We start from the raw sequence: 18,170 nt of genomic DNA, 5'->3' as shown, positions 1-18,170 counted from the left end.
TTTGCTTCTGGGCAATGGAACAACTTTGTCTGGAGGGAGACAGAAAAGGCAGAAAGACATTTGGGCTGTTGCAAAAAGAGGTAGCTTTTTTATAATGCACTAAAGTATGTAGCAGATATTTACAGCGCATTTATGTTTTGTCAATGTGGGCCTAAAACCAACATAATCTATGAGATGACAGAAGTAATCCACTTGCAGGACACATCCCAGTCAGTGGATTTTTTTTTTTCTTGGGTCGGGACCCCCTCCCCGCGACACAGCCCTCCCTGGTGCCCCTTTTTCAACGTTAACCCCCGCGATGTGGCCCTTTGTCTGCAGCAGGGGCCCTCCGAGCAGAGCCGCCAAACATTTGTGCAGTGGTTATGTGCCCCCCACACCCCCCAACCTGCAGGATTAGGTTTCAAGTCTGCCCTTAGTCTGTGCTCACTCAATCAAAAAGTTAAGATGATCCATTTGTTTAACACACAGGGCGGCCATTCAAGACAGAATAGGCCCCGGGGACGGGAAGGGATGGGCTCCCCAAGCCCATGGGCCTTAAGCTACATTGGGGACAAACTATAGAAAGAAATGAGCCTTGAGGCGCGGGAAATTTTGATTTCTGGGTTTTTGTGCTGTCTGGATTCTTTAGTGCATCTCAAAATGTGTTTTGTGGACATACAATTAAGGAATCTGTAAATAATCTTGTGTTGCGCCTAATAGATAATTTAGCAATCACATTGCTTGAGTGAGACATCAAGATAAAATAATGCCATTGCGGGAATATTAAAGAAAAAAACAAAAGACAATCTTGCATTTAAGTACCAATGATACAAATCAGAGGTCTCCAACCTTTTTTAAAGCCAATAGCTTATCTTTGCTACTAATTAGCAAAAAGAGCTAGTAGTTTGATATGCTTTTCTAAAACAACAAGTTGTTACTATGTTATTACTATGTTTTTACCTGGTTGTAATTATTAAAGGTTAAAATAGGCTCAGTCAACCACTAAACATTATGTCCATTAGAAAAAAAAATTGCTAGAAAATCCCAATGACCCGCGATATTTTTTTTTAACCAGTCCGCAGGTAGTCTTAGGGGGCTACCTAGTGCCCGCAGGCACTACATCGTAGGCTGTTGTTATGGATGGCTTCAAATATTATTGTATTCTTACTTTCACTGTTATTATTCTCTTTTAAAAGAAGATATTTGATTTACGCTCAACCCTGGTCGAGATAGGCGGTGAAGAAAACAGATGGATAGATGTTTTATTTAATTGTCTATTCATATATTTTAAGGCAATCGCGTGTACTGTATAACATTACTAGACTAACATATTTAAAATACTCGTTTCAAAACAGCTTTCTTCATTTCCCTTTCCTCTTTAAAACGACATGACTGAGACATACATTTAGAAAAATGTGAATTTTCCTTTAAAATTGTGACTTTTTTACAATCTTCGGTTTCTGAAGGGAAATATTGACTTAAATTTTGAGTAAGCAAGTGACGGTATAAAGTCGCATTTTTTAAATAATAGATCGTTTTTTTTAACTAAAGTTTTTTTCAAATACGGTTGTTTCAAAGGTAAAAAATTAAGAGTAAAGAATTATTGTTAAAATTGGTGAAAATATTATGTTATTATTACAAAATTATTACAACTTTATTCTCAGAAAATTACAACCTTTTAACTCATCCAAATACTTGCTTTCCTACGAAACTAAAAGGTTGTTTAATTGTTATGTCAGTTTAAATGGTGTATTGATTTAAAATTAAGGGCATAAAATACCTTTTTATTTCCCGCCTCAACGTCTTGTATCTTTGTAATTCCAGAGGTCGTCCCCCTTTCTGTTTGTTTGTGTTCAGAAACAAAGACGACATTAAGTGAAGCTTTGGTCAAGCTTAATGGGATCCTCTTGAGTCTCCCTTCCACTGAGCTGTGCTAATTAAGCGTAATCTGCCAGCAAATCAATGCCGCCGTAGCAAGCGGCATTAGGTTGACAAAAGAAGGGCATGTAGTGCTATTATTGACCTCTTGTAACAAACAAAGAAAGGGAAAGAAAAACAGCAATCTTGAGGTTCTGTTTGAAACTATGCAATGGCAGTTGCAGGGTACTTTTGGGAATTTGACTCATACGGCCTCAAAATATGGGTAAGATAGTTTTTGAGGGGAAAAAACAGCAGTCAAGTCGAAAAAGAGACCCACTATCAACAACTAAAAAGACAAAATTCATCTGAAAAGAGACTGGGCTTGCCCGGATTTCATTGCTTCAGCTAAATTGAGAACTTTAAAAAAAAAAAAACAACAACGATAGAGAATTTGGGTCTTCTGTGTTTACTTCTTGGCATGAAAACATTTTCTTTCAGAGGAGAATGGGGCAGAAAGTAAGCAGCACTCCAGTCAAAATATGAATAAGGGACGTTGAGGGCATCATGAAAACTGCAGTTAAAACTGTAGACAAGGGCAACAGAAAAAAATAACTGAAATGATTTTGCAGTTGAAAATGTAGCATGGAAACTAACGATGGTGTCCTATATTCACTTTTTGGCAAGAAAACACATTTAATCCAATCAAGGAAGAACAATAGAAAATATCCGCATCCAAGGAGAGAACAAGACTCAATATCATTGTGGACAACAATGAAGGAAAACGACTCCATTCATGTTTTTGGATCTTCACCCCGAGGATACAAGACAATTTTCATCCAAAAGGAGAGTAGGGGCCATGAAACAAATGCAGTGCTTTTACAAAATGGAGAATGATATCAACTAACAATTAACAACATAAAGGAAAAACGAAAAGCTGCTGTACTTTATTTATTCAAACAGAGATTAAGGGCATTAGAAATACATAAAAAAGCAATTCAACCAAAAACTTCCCTAGTAAATTTCGAAACTGGAGTACAGCAAAAAGAGACTAAGGGCTGCAAAAATTGTTTCTCCAGCCATGTGGAGATAGCAAAATGGTAACAGTCATCAACATCGATGGAAGAGAAAAAGGGTGGACTGTAATTTATTGCAAGGAAAGAAATATCCAAAAGGAGACTTGGGACAGTGGAAAAGGGAGTCGCTGCAACAATGATCATGATCAGGAAGAAATTGCTAAAGACAGTATTAATTCAACACATACTAAAGCACTCAAATCTCTAGATGCACGACATGGTGGCTCTAGGTATTTTGTCCCGTTTTAGTGAACTGTCACTCGATAATCTTAAACAGATGGTGAATACGGCCAAACCGACGACTTGCCAGTTCGACCCACTTCCAGGTTCACTTATTAAAGGTCTCTTTGGCGTTCTTGCACCTTCAGTTCTAAATATTTTAAACATATCACTCTCCTCAGGTGTAGTTCCAGCTGCTTTTAAGTCCGCCGTCATTAAACCCACACTGAAACGACCCAACCTAGATCCAGAAAACTTATGTAATTATAGACCTGTGTCAAACCTACCGTTTCTTTCTAAAATACTTGAAAAAGTAGTGGCACAGCAGCTGAATGATTTCATGTCCGAGAACAATCTCTTTGAATCAATGCAATCAGGATTCAGGGCTAACCACTCTACTGAGACAGCTCTGATTAAGGTAACCAATGATCTCCTACGGGCAATGGACTCGGGCGCATCATCACTTTTGCTGCTGCTGGACCTTAGTGCTGCATTTGACACAGTGGACCATATTATCTTGCTAGAACGGTTGGAAAATGGATTGGTCTCTCAGGAAGCGTCCTATTATGGTTCAGATCCTACCTCTCAGATAGGACACACTGCGTTAAATATGGCGAATTGACATCTGAGCCATTTAGTGTTACTTGTGGTGTTCCGCAGGGTTCAGTGCTTGGCCCCCTTCTCTTCAGCATTTATATGCTTCCACTAGGTGATATTATTCGCAAGTATAATATCAGTTTCCATTGCTACGCAGATGACACTCAACTCTATCTCCCGATGGAGGAATCTGCCAAACTAAACTGTGGAACTTTGGAGGCCTGCCTCACTGAGATAAAAGAGTGGATGTCACTTAATTTCCTGCGTCTTAACCCCGAAAAGACTGAAGTGTTAGTTATTGGTCCATCTAAGTCCCGTGACTTATTCTCTAAAACCGCAGTGAACTTGGACAATTGCCACATCACACAGAGTGACTCACTTAAAAATTTAGGTGTCATTTTCGACCCTGATCTGTCCTTTCAAACACATGTTAAGAAAATTACTAGAACCGCTTTCTTCCATCTCCGTAACATTGCTAAAATTCGTCCTATACTTTCTCAGTCGGATGCGGAAATCACAATTCATGCGTTTGTTACCTCCCGTCTCGACTACTGTAATGCACTACTTTCCGGTCTTCCGATGACCAGTCTCAAGAGTCTTCAGCTGGTACAAAATGCTGCAGCGAGGCTTTTAACAAGGACAAAAAAGTACGATCACATCACCCCAATTTTGGCTAACCTGCATTGGCTTCCTGTTAGCCTAAGATGCGATTTTAAGGTTCTCCTACTACTATACAAAATCATACATGGACTTTCCCCCTCATATCTTTCAGATCTGATCTCCCCCTATGTCCCGGCCCGAAGCCTTCGTTCCGAGAGTGCCGGTCTCCTGGTGATCCCAAGAGCCAAGAAGTGTTCCGCCGGTTCGAGAGCGTTCTCCATCCGGGCACCGGTGTTGTGGAATGCTCTTCCCCCTGAGATCCGATCTGCAACCTCGGTGGAAATGTTTAAATCTAGGCTTAAAACTCACTTCTACTCTATAGCATACGAGTAACCTAAACTTCTTATATGCCGGTGCTAAGGTAAAGGCTAAGCGGCTAGCGGCGAAGTGGCGATATAAGCCCACGGAACCGTCCATAATCATGGGGAATGTCAACTCCCTACCGAATAAGATCGACGAACTGGCTGTGCTTGTGAAAGACATCAAAGCATACAGGGAGTGCAGCTTGCTTTGCTTTACGGAAACGTGGCTTACGACTAGCATCACGGACGCTAACATCGCGCTAAACGGCTTCTGCGCTGTTCGGGCTGACAGAGGGACAAAAGTCAGTGGGAAGCGCAAAGGAGGGGGACTGGCTATCTACGTGAACACGAGGTGGTGTAACCCCGGGCATGTAAAAACAAAGCTTTCTATTTGCTGCCGTGATGTCGAACTTTTGGCTGTAAGTCTTCGTCCCTATTACATGCCCAGAGAGTTCGGACACGCCATTGCTGTCATTGTTTACATACCACCGCGCGCTGATGCGGAAGTAGCGTGTGACGTCATCCACTCCGCGGTGGCAAAACTTCAAACCCAACACCCGGAGGCTGCAATGTTAATCTCTGGGGACTTCAACCACGTGACTCTTGATAAGACACTGCCCTCTTTCGTCCAGTATGTGAACTGCAAGACCAGGAGAAATAGGACTATTGACCTTCTGTATGCGAATATAAAAAAAGGAAAAAGCACTAAACCACTGCCTGCCCTTGGAAAAGGAGACCACAACCTCATTCTGCTTAAACCACAGTACAAACCAAAAGTGAGGAGGCTACCAACAACCACACGCTCATTTAGAAAATGGTCCACCGAGGCAGAGCAGGCTCTGAGAGACTGCTTTGGATGTACGGACTGGGATGTCCTGCTAGGGTCCAGCAGTGGGGACATTGAGGAGATGGCAAACTGCACTACTGACTACATTAAGTTCTGCATGGACAATGTTGTTCCTATAAAGACTGTACGCTGCTATGCCAACAACAAGCCCTGGATCACGAGCGACATCAAGTGCCTTCTGAACCAAAAGAAGAGGGCCTTTAAAAATGGTGATCATCAGGAGCTAAAACGAGTACAGAAGGAGCTCAAAGTCCAGCTCCGGAAAGGGAAGGAGCAGTACAGGAGGAAGTTAGAGAAAAAGCTGCAGAACAACAACATGAAGGAGGTGTGGGAAGGGATGAAAACAATTACTGGCTGCAGCACCAAGCAGGGTGTGGCTGTGGATATAGATGTGGGGCGAGTCAACCAGTTGAACAACTTTTTCAACAGGTTTGACCACTCCGCCTCATCCTCACCCGTGAGTAATGCAGCTGTCCTTCCCCCTCCCCCTCTGGACACTAGCATGGAAGACATCCCCCCACTAAAAATAACTTCAGCCCAGGTGTGTGGAGAGCTGAGAAGGCTACGAACCAGCAAGGCAGCTGGTCCGGATGGAGTATCCCCCCGACTGCTGAAAGCCAGTGCGTCTGAGCTGGGAGACCCTCTACAGCGCATCTTCAACCTGAGCCTTGAACAGGGGAGGGTCCCTCAGCTGTGGAAAACATCCTGCATCATCCCAGTCCCAAAGAAATCAAGACCTGAGGAACTCAACGACTTCAGGCCGGTCGCCCTGACATCACATGTGATGAAGACCATGGAGCGGCTGCTGCTGCACCACCTGAGGCTACAGGTCCGTCACGCCATCGACCCACTGCAATTTGCTTACCAGGAGAAGGTGGGAGTGGAGGATGCTATAGTATACATGTTACACCAAGACCAGAGAGATGGTGGTGGACTTCAGGAGAACCAGAACTCACCCGGTTCCTGTAACCATCAAGGGAGAATGTGTAGAATTTGTCCAGACCTACAAATACCTGGGTGTGCAGCTGGACAACAAACTGGACTGGACTGCCAACACAGAAGCTCTATGTAGGAAAGTGCAAAACCGACTTTACTTCCTCAGAAGGCTGGCCTCCTTCAACATCTGCAAAAAGCTCCTGAAAATATTCTATGAGACAGTAGTGGCAAGCGCCCTCTTCTATGCGGCAGCGTGTTGGGGAGGCAGCGTCAAGAAGAAGGATGCCTCTCGTCTCAATAAACTGGCTAGGAAAGCGAGCTTTGTTGTGGGCAAAGAGCTGGACAGCCTAACAACAGTAGCTGAGAGACGAGCACTGAAAAAGCTGAGGTCAATCATGGACAATCCATCGCATCCACTACACAGCATTATCTCCAGACAGAAGAGCAGTTTCAGCGACAGACTGCTGTCACTGTCTTGTACTACGGACAGACTGAAGAGATCTTTTCTTCCTCATGCCATGAGGCTCTTTAACTCCACCCGGCAGAGTAAAGGCCCACATTAAACCACACCACCTACATTGGATATTACCGAATCTTACTGCAATATGTATTCTGTGTAGCACTATTTAGTTACTCTATATAACACGCTACAGTGGGCATTTGCACGTCACACTGGGTATTTGTATATTGTATTCTTTTGGCTTTATTATTGTACTGTTCTCAGCTCAGGGATGCTGCTGGAAATATGAATTTCCCTTAGGGGATGAATAAAGTATCTATCTATCTATCTATCTATCTATCTATGTAATAACTTGTGAAGCTCTTAGAGACTAATTGTGATTAAGGGCTATACAAATAAAAATGACTTGACTTGACTTGAATATTGTACGCCGATCTTGTCTTTTCCATTTCTGCTCTAATCCCGATTGTCTGGGTCACTGCTAGCAGACAACAACGTAGATTGCTAATATTGTCCTGGATTCAAAATAATCTGTCTTGCTGTGAGTATATAGGTGCCTTATTGTGTTTGTCAAAATTAGTATTGCTTAAGAAGGGGATTTGCAATCACAATAAGGGGAGAAATTGGCTGAGGTTGACAGGTATGCATTTGTGTACGGACGCCTCCCTACTTAGGAACATTCGACTTACGCAAAACGGTAGATACAGTGATTTTTTTCGGGATGTCGAAAAATAACCAGACATTGCTGTAAGTTAGAATTTGTATTGTGTGCACATTTTTCCGAGTACAAGACAGTACTCTAGTGTTCTTCCCGCCACGTGGCGCTGTCAGAGGTCACCCAGCATCCACACCAAAGAAGGGATCCGGCTTTTACTCCCTGATTCGTGTGTAGTCATAACAACGTGTACTGTATTTTTAGCGCGCTAAAAACTTTTATGTTTTCATTGTTAAATATCTCATACATCCATTCAATATGTTTGGTGTAAAGTGTAATGAAGAGGCGTGCCGTTTCTTTTGAAATGAAAATGGAATAAGAAAGCTTTTTTGCGGTTGAGAAAATGGTTGGATCGCTTTTTTTCGGCCACTTTTTACCGTGGAGGTGGACTTCTTGACCCGCAAGTCCCAACAGTAAGTCAAACCTCACTTTATGTATCTTTTATAGAGCATATTATTTTATTAAATGTTTATTTTTTTAGTTCAAAACAATACAGGTTACTTAAACAAGCCTTAAACATACATAAACCATAAACATACAAAAAATAGCACTGAAGCAACTTACGAACAAATTCAACTTACAAATGATTGTCCAGAACCTAACTCGTTAGTAGGTCGGGCAGCGTCTGTATTGTGAAAACATTGTTTGAGCCATGTAAGCAACATGACGTCAGGCTACGGACATCTTTTGACTAGGCTAGGGTCCAGGCTAGGGATTTGTTCTTTTTACAGAGAGCCACAGATCACTGAAAATAAGAAAACAAATAAACAATCTGCGATAAGGAAAGTACGGCATAAGTGTGGCATTCAAAGGACGTGCCAGGAGTTGGCAGGTGCCAGGCACTGCAACTAAACGGGCAGACAAGGGAGGTGAGGTGGGGACTCGCAACTGGCAAGATTTCCTCACAGGGAGGAGAAAAAAAAACTGAAAAAATAGGTCTGTTTCCACTCAAGCTCCAACAAGCAGCGAGGAAACATTTTTTAAAGCAGCAATTTCCCGCAGTCAGCTGTTGTGGACTGCTAACTATTCGAATGAGCGTGGAAATGTTTTTGCCCGCTGACGCTCAGCCTCATTTCTATGCAGGCAATTTTCTTTCCTGTGCGTGGATAATATATGTGGCTGTGATTTACTTTAGTCCACGGGTCTCCGACCTTTTTCAAGCTGAAAGCTACTTTTTGTTACTAATAAGCGCAATTTTTTTCTTAGTACATGTAATTTTTCTTTTTAGATGTATAGGTATGTATATGCAGCACAGCGGCGCAGTGGTTAGCGCGTGTGCGGCACAGTTCTGAGGTCGTGAGATCAAACCTTCCTGTGTGGATTTTGCTTGTTCTCCCCGTGCTTGCGTGGGTTTACTCCGGGCACTCCGATTACCTCCCACAATCCAAAAACATGCATGTCAGATTACTTGACCGGTCTAATGAATGAGCGAGTGAGTTGTCTGTCATTGTGTGCCCTGCGACTGGCTGGCAACCAGTTCAGGTTGTCCCCTGCCCACTGCCCGAAGATAGCTGGGATGGGCTCCAGCACCCCAGTGCCCCTACTGAGGATAAGCGGTGCAGATAATGGATGGATGGATGAAGGTATGTATATACAGGAGCCATATCCCCCTGGTGGCACCGACTGATGTGTCGCAACACCTGTCGTTAGGCGAACACCCCAATTTCAACACCTAACGCTGAGCGCCAAGCAGGGAGACAACGGGTAGCATGAGGGTAAATCTTAGGTATGACTCGGCCAAGGTTCGAACCGCAACATCCAAATATCAGGGCGGGCGACCTACCCCCAAGTCCACCGAGATCTTATTATATGTATTTTTAAATGAAACAACTTGTTGTTACTATGTTATTACTACGTTTATTATTAGAAGTAGGGTTAAATAGACTTTGTCAACCACTAAAAAAATGTATTTACTAGAAAATCACAATGACCCAGCACTGGAGTGCTACTTTCAGAACAGGTCCGTAGAACCTAAGGTGTTCTCAGGGGATACTCAGGTGCAAGCAGAGTTAGGTAGGGTTACTTTAACTTGATTACTTTCAATTACTTTTGGATTACTCCAATACCAAATGTGCTAATAAAAGACAAAAGAAACTAAATATGAATAAAATTACAAAATTTTGTGCAGGCTTGGGGAGTAACGGAAAACATGGAACGGCAAGCTGTTTGGATGTATTTTCATTTCGTTTCTGTCGCATTTTATGTTAGTTTTGCCGGAGATCAAAGAGATCAAAGCCAGGAGAGAAAGCTTACCACGTGTTGTAAGTCATAATTTTATTCATATTTAGTTTCTTTTGTCTTTTATTAGCATATTTGGTATTGGAGTAATCCAAAAGTAATTGAAAGTAATCAAGTTAAAGTAACCCTACCCAACCCTGGGTGCAAGTGGGCACCACGTTGGAGACCCCTGCTTTAACTAATGTTTGTAGCCCCGATCTGGGCTTGCTATCTCGTTTCTTTAATTTGGTTTGATTTTTTTGTTGTTGCTAATATTAACAAGCTTGAATGTTTTGATCTGCAAACACTTGCTACTTTAGACTATTTTACTGCAATTTACCTATACATTTCTAGATTAGCTACACTGAACATTGAAACTATTGGTCAAATAATCAGGTAATTAATTAATTAAATGAAACAAATGTTAAGTGCATTTTGTGAAGTACATTCCATTGTCAACTGTAAAGTCGTCAACAAAAGTACTTAATGATTCTCAACAGTTTGAAATCAAACACTTTAACAACTGACGTTTGTTCGTCGAACTGGATGCATTTAATTTTACATAAGTTTGTCAGGCACTGTCTGGTATAACGCTTGAGCTCTCTTTTATAGCGATATTTACGAGTAAAAATACGATGTATTTCATCATTTCTGTATGTTACCTCTCAAAACAAAGACACTATTGCAAATTAGCGACTCATAGCAGGGATGATAATCATGCAAGATGCCCCACACTGTTGGATAAACGAAAATAGTCTACAATGGAATTCAATGTTGACTATTTCCATGATAGATTTTTGTCGACAACTTCGACTAACCGTTGCAACACTACTATGTAGCTCTTCTTTTTCCGCATGTAAGCTTATATTTCCACTTCCTTCGGTTAACAGTAACTATTGGAATTCATTATAAGTATTTCTGTGTTCTTCCACCAATTCAAGAGGGAACCCACAGTTGAAAAAGCAAAGTGTAAACTGAAAATCTCTCATACCGTACTTGCCCCCATCATCCCCGTTGGCGTTGATCTTCTTCCCGAGGACTTGCACGTGTTTGCCCGTGGTCCTGCTATATAGCTGGTAGATTCGGACCTGCTTGCGGCTCAGGTCGTCCGGGTTTCTTGTGTGGTTCTCAATGTAGAAACGAAAGTCGGCGGAGCTCTGCTGCGATTCCTAAGCAAGGCAAGGAAGGATTTAGGAAAAGAGGTTAAGGTAGCATGTACATTTTTTCCATTTTGCCAAAACAAATTGTTTTTGTTTTCTTGTCAAACAGATATTTTTTCCGTTCGGTCGAGGAAAAACAAGATAAGACGTTTTATTTCAGCCCCTTTGCAAATGCAACAAACTTACGTCAGCAGAAAAAAATAATGGAATGTAATTTTTTTTCAATTGTAATGTGTCAAAAAAATTTGCATCCTATAGGTGCAAGATAATTTGCAATAAGATAAAATACCACAGTCCAAAATAATAAAATAAGAGTAATTGTATTAAAAAAAATAATTTTACAATCAAAATTAAAACAACAAATGAATTATCCTTTGTCATAATTGCACAATCCCCATCTATAGCATGGGTAGTTTTTTTTCAATCTGTTAATTGAATTATTTGAACTAAAATGCCTTTATTGCCATTTATAACAACAATGAAGTGAAAGCTTAAACATGGCACTCCTAAGTAAAAAATGAAATAAAGACTTTAAAGAAGAATAAGATAAAAAAAACTTATGATAATAGTGCAATAAAAAATAGTGTATCTTAAAAATATGGCAATAAAAAATAGTACAATAACATTTAGCAGCGACTAAAATTTCCAAAATAAGTCTTAGGATGTTTACTGTATTTTCACGGTTGAACCCTTGTTTAAGGTAATGATGGTCCTGCGGAAGAAACTGTCTCTGAGCCTGTTTGTCCTTGTTTTAAGGGATCTGTAGCGGCTACTAGAGGGAAATAGGTCAAAGAGATCTTGTTGAGAAGAGCCCTTTATAATGTATCGCAATCCGGCAATAATAGTTCTTAACTCAATGATCCTGAATTACGGATCAAATGATTACAAATAAGCGACTTTAAGACAATCATCCCATAAATATTTCTTCTTGGTTAAAAAAAAAAAAAATCTTTCTATCTGTCAACTTGATAAACGTCCAAACCCTAAAACTAATGTTCTCAAACAAGGCCAGAAAATTGAGGCACGTGTAGAATTTTAGTGCTTTCGGCTTTTTACAAGCTGTTAACTGCTGGATGTGTTGATTAAGTTTGGGAAGGACGAGAGGGTGGGGGGGTAAAAAACTGGAACGACAAGCATAGCCTCGGGGCCGTGTCAATTTACCTGCCCTGCATTTCCACCACTAGCAATTATACACCTGAAGACGCACTATCATCAAACAAATATCCGCCCGCGGGGTCCGCTGCCCCCATAAATTAGATCGGATCAGTGGCAACAGTACTCTCTTATTAGTTACTGTAAGTAGAAATAAATACAGAATGGTGTACTGTACCGTATTTTCCGGACTATGAGGAGCACCTAAAAACCCCAAATTGGCCATAAATTTATAAGTGCTCCTTGTCACGACCAGCACACGGGGTAGACCCAATCGCGTAACGTTTTCTCACAGTTTTATTGAAAGAAAGAGGAAGGACAGCGCCCGCGATCCAACGCTTGCTGGACGCGGGGGGCAAGTTGCTCTTGCAACCGGATTGTGATCCGAATACGGAAGTGGATCTTCCGTAGCGGGCGATAGCGGGGTCAGGGACGGAAAAACAGGTCGATAGCCGGGACAGGAGAGCAAAAACGTGGTCGGGGTCAGAAACAGGTCGTAAGCCGGGAAGGGAGAGCAGACGTGGTCGGGATCAAAACAGGTCGTAGCGGGAGACAAACAGCAGCAAAAACGAGACAGGCTGGAGTCAGGGTCTAAAAAGGCTTGCCTTGTATACACAGAGGTTCGCAGACGGACTGACAACGGGGGACTGACAGGACTGGGTTTAAATAGTGACAGTGAGCCAATCAGAGCCCGCAGTGGTTGGCGCCAAATGAGCGGGCACAGGTGAATCACATCGGTAATCACTACATAGGCACCCTCATCGCTGAAATCTGCCTTGCAAACAATATTTTGCGATTTTAATCAGCAATATGCAACATATTATTCATTGCATTATTATATGCCGGTTAAACAATAGCTAGAAGAATATAATTTACTTTTATTGTCATTCTTTGTAACTATGCACACACAACGAAATGTCGATACACCTGACCCGTACAGTTAAACTGTAGTGAGCCGATACAGCCGCAGCCAAACAGGGCTGCCGCCATTTTAGACCCAACTGCTGTGTTGGGCGTCATTAGGTGACCAAACCCCCCAATTCTAACCCTTAATGCCGAGTGCCAAGCAGGGAGGCAGTACCAATGTTGTAAGTCTTAGGTATGACTCGGCAGAGGCTTGAACCAGCGACATCCCAGTCTCGGAGCGGGCGCCCTACCATCTAGGCTACCGAGCTCTTACCATAGTCTCATTTTCTTGGGATTTATAGTCCGGTGCGCCTTATGTATTAAAAATATATGACGAAAAGATTATTTTGGGAGGGTGCGCCTTATAATCCATTGCGCCTTATAGTGCAGGAAATACGGTCATTTTACTGCTGCAAACAATATGCAAATAAGGCGTAACAACACAAGAAGAGTTGACTAGAAAATACCGTGTACTGTTTTTAACCTTAAATACAACGTAAAAACGAGGAAATTGCTGATGTCACTGCTAGCGCGAGCGCAGGAGCAAACGTATACTTTCGGAAGCTTTGGAATCCGTGGCACGACCTGGTTTCCACAGCTGGTCGCCGGCGTAATTGCACAGTAATAGCTCTTTACGCGCTGCTCTCAGGTGGCTAATTACACACACACACTCACACACATTACATAGCCCGAGCTCTTGTTGTTCTAACCCGGGACAATTAATGACATCCAGGGAAAGCCATGGGAAAAAGATGGCAGAGGCAACAGAACAAAGGGCGAAAAGTCAGAATAGTGGAACAATTCAGTCCAAGGTTCTCTCTGTGCCAGAAGGTAAAATAGTGATGTCATTTTGTCTGTTTATGTACTTAACTAGATGATTTTCACACCATCTGTACTTAACGTGTATGCCGTATATTCCGGACTTGTATAAGGAGCAACTTTAGACCCCAAATTTCCCAGAAATGTTAAAGTTTGCTCTATAACCCGGTGAGCCTTATATGACGCAGAATACGGTGGATAAGATTCGAAATCAATACAGTAATTACAGGTGTGCTTTAATGCACAAGGTTTTACGGTACAGCAATCCCTCGAGTTATGCGGTTAGCGGGGACCAGAACCCCTTGCGAAAAATAATAATCTACAAAGTAATTCCACACCTTTTTTCTCCTTTTTTTCAGAGGCCATTTTTAGAGCTGACTTGCCAACTGACAGACAGACAGACAGACAGACAGACAGACAGAGAGAGAGAGAGAGAGAGAGAGAGAGAGAGAGAGAGAGAGAGAGAGAGAGAGAGAGAGAGAGAGAGAGAGAGAGAGAGAGAGAGAGAGAGAGAGAAAATGGAAATCCAGTACGTATTCTAAATAAGTCGTTTTTTTGGGGGGCAGGCCTTCATTTAAGGGACTTGTTGACCTACCAACTGAGAGTGAGAGAGTGTGAACAGATAGAGAGAGAGAGGGCAAGAGAGAGAGAGAGAGAGAGAGAAAGAGGGAACAAATTGAAACCCAGTACATATTTAAAATTACTCTTTATTTTGTGTGTGCACACCTCGTTTAAATTCTTTACCGACTGAAAGGTGATAAGCAAGAGAAATGGAGAGAGATGCATCGTTTAGGCAGCATGACGAAAGGAGTGGGACAAAAACTTCTCAGCGAGATGCAGAAGAACGCAAAGTAGGCTTCCGGTCACAGTTTTGGCCAATCCGCATCGGAAATCTAATGTCAAAAAGTGCTGGGAAGCATCTGTTTTTTATTGTTATTCAATTATTTTTTCGAACCAGCGATAACTGAAGCGCTAAATAGCAAGGGCATTCTGTATACAGCTGTATTTGTGCAATGATTAATATACATCGCTGACCAAAATCGTAAAACATTGTAGGCAACGGAATTAAGACCTGGGTAGTGGCGGTAAGAGAGCTGACACTTTACTGTTTTACAACCAGTAATACAGATGAAATGGGAAAATACATTAGCATTTATCTCAGGATCACGTTTTTTTACTCAAGGTGCCAGAAACACTGGTTATATAGTGAATTCCGTTCTGCATTCTGATATGTTGAAAAGGCTTTCCACTTCATCACCAACGAATGTTGGAGAATGGAAAAAACAGAGAGTATTTTAACAAAATACTATACGAACTGTTTTACATATGTACACATATTAATCAGCACAGAAAAAGACAAAAGTATTGACAAACAATCCCCCAGGTATCACATAAGAAGTGGGGTCAGAACCAGAAATCATGGCCATGATAGCTCAAACCACAGCCGCACTTGCCAGACTTAAACCCATGCGGAGGGACAAGAACATAGCGGTGAAATCAAAGATCAGACTCTTGCAAGCGTTGGTTACTTCCACCTTCCTTACGCTTGGGAGACATGTAATCACACAGCAAAACTCAAAAGAAAATCCTGGCCATGGAGATGCGATGCTACAAGAAACTCCTAGGCATCAGCTACTTAGCCCATGTGACAAACGAAACAGTGTGCAACACAATCAGAGGGCACATTGGACCCCAAGAATAACTGTTTTCAACTGTGCGTGGACGGAAACTTCAGTGGAATGGTCACGTCACAAGATCATCTGACCAACTGACCAAGATAATTCTTCAGGGCGCAATCCAAGATGGCTAGAGGAGAGGAAGACCGAAAAAGAACTGGGCGGACAATAGTCGGGATTGGACTGGAGCCCACTTTGCCCCTGCCTAAGAACAGGACAGGGACCATCAACAGTAGAGAAGGGTGTCCAGAGTTGCGTCCTCATTGGGGCCCCGACGACCCATGCGGTTAAGGACTCCGTGAACCGTGATACATATTCAACCGCAATGTTATTGACACACAGTTTAGGAAGTGGAGAGACTGTTTAACCTATAAGAATGCAGAACAATATGAAATATGTAAATCATTATTTCTGACAATGTCAGTAAAACTAGTGTGATGATGAGGTAAAATATGTTGCCTTTAATACGTCATCTGTGTAACTGGTGGTCTAGTGACTGCCACAAGACAGGTTCAATTCCCGTCGCATACAATGTTTTGCATACAGTGTTTTGCTATAATTTTCTGCAAAATGTATCAGTGACACTTAAGTATATGTGGTTACACACGAATAAAAAGTAGAATTTCAATTAATACGCCTTATAGTGTATAAAATATGGTACTTTTCTGATGAATTTTTACGTCACCAAAAATGGTGTCAATTTTTTACTTATTCTTCAAAACTTATCGGGTTACAAAAAGTGAAGTTGGAAAAAGTAATTTTAGTTACAAAGACATTTAGGTATGAGACATTTTGATTCATTGATATCAAGAGAAATGTCAAGCTATTTCAATTAAATTTGTATAGAAAATTGTTCGGCGGCATTTGATTATTTTTTCTCTTGTCAAGCAGAACTGAAGCTGTTTTTATCAGTTTGAAACTAAAACGTAATTGTCACGGTTGCCATGGCGCCCAATTGGCCCCACCCCTGTGGCGCCAGCTGCGGCTCGTTGACAGATTGGCTTTCTGCCTATTTAGGCTCAGTGCTCTTCCTCTTCCTTTGTCAGTCCGTCAACGAACCTCTGCCCAGCAAGACACGGGTTTTGACTCGGTCCTGTTTCCTGTTGGTATTTCCTGTCCGGTATTGTTCATTTATAATAATTTAATTTTCACACTTGTGGTACAAGATTCCTGTGTTTACTCTAAAAGGATAGGAAAAAAAGTACTATTGTAAACTTTTTCACTCTAGTCTTTTAGAGGACAGTGTGTGATGCTTGCTCCTTAAAGGAACAGTGTGTCTTATCTGGCCTCTATATGTCGCTGTACACTGTAGTGCAACCAAAAACAAGTGCTAAAAAGCACAAAGAAGAATACAAAATATGAAGATTAAATAAGACCCGTAAAAGCAAGATGTCAGACAATTATGCCGGCTTCCTTCAGGTGAAGCTCATGCGACGTAAAATTATTGCTAATTTCTCCACCTATGATATTTTTAAAAGTGCACATTTATATGATAGTTCGTGTAATTTATTATTATTATTATTTTTTTTTAAACTAGGAGGTGCTAAATAATATACGCTGTTCTTTTAAAATGTTTTTTTATGGATTGCTACACTTTTTTTTGCACAACTTAATTATAGAAGATAATTATATCCAGAATTTTGAACTTGATAACTACATTTTTTTCAGACTTTGGAGTTAGTATCAGAGTCAGTATAGTTTCACGATGAGCACCTGTCACTGTACAGTATAATGATAAGTGTGCTATAAGCGTTCGTCACTGTTTGCTGGTTATTTTGTACCTAGTGTCAGAGGTGGGTATATAGTTCTTGGATTGCATTTTAGTGCTGTAAATTTAGTGCGTGAAATGCTAAAGGTAATGCCAAAGATGGCTGCCTCTGAGGATGTTATTTCTCTGCGTTAAAATACACTGAGTCGGTGCAAAGTCCCGTTTTTCCTTTGCGAAAAAAAGCCAGTGTGGATAGACGCTGTCACATCCCCGCAGGCCAACGGTAGGCTAACTGATGGGCGTGCTTTCTAATTGTCAAGATTCAGAACCTGTCCCCGTTTTTTGTCATGGTGAGTCAACAGGTTTAACAAAACTACACCATGACATATTTCGCCCCCTTTTTTATGTGACAGAATGACAAGTTGATCCCCGAAACGTGGATCAAGGACGTAAACAAGGAAGTTAGATGGGATCCACCACAGATTAGCAGCTCGCCAGGTGCAGGGGCAACGTTCCCCTGTTTGTACAGAAGACTGACACCGAGTGCGAAAGGGGCTACTGATCCACTTGTGTGCAGTAAATTTGCCCCTGCTGCACAAACACAATCGCTGCATTTGACTGAAATCAGAGAAACGGTTTCACATAGTTTCTGTAGCTTACCCTCCCTTGAAACGGACCATTTGTTTCCATGTCATTTAACCCAACTGGAATTACAACGTCTCAAACAGTTACCCAAGACGAAAAATAAAATAACATTTGTCATAGAAAAACATACAATTGTGGTTCTCAAGGTAAAATGAACATACTGTACTTTAATATTCAGGAAACCCAAACAAAGAAACAAATATATATTTGAATCCCTCACAAAATAATTTCCTGACATT

At 41.5% G+C, this 18,170-nt stretch overlaps 1 protein-coding gene across 1 annotated transcript in view; it reads right to left on the bottom strand.

Moving 5' to 3' along the window:
- fgf24 (fibroblast growth factor 24) overlaps positions 1-18,170 on the bottom strand; it is a 35,280-nt gene that overhangs the window by 4,523 nt on the left and 12,587 nt on the right. The window contains exon 3 of the mRNA XM_088344848.1: positions 10,857-11,034. Within this exon, the coding sequence (XP_088200974.1) occupies positions 10,857-11,034 (178 nt within the window). The remainder of the gene's footprint in view (positions 1-10,856; positions 11,035-18,170) is intronic.

This window comes from Urocampus carinirostris, chromosome 9 (assembly GCF_059441175.1).
Source record: "Urocampus carinirostris isolate Australia breed hairy pipefish chromosome 9, RoL_Ucar_1.0, whole genome shotgun sequence".
Lineage (NCBI taxonomy): Eukaryota > Metazoa > Chordata > Actinopteri > Syngnathiformes > Syngnathidae > Urocampus > Urocampus carinirostris.
Note: the sequence above shows the minus strand (reverse complement) of the source record. Positions and strands in the feature narration are given on the sequence as shown.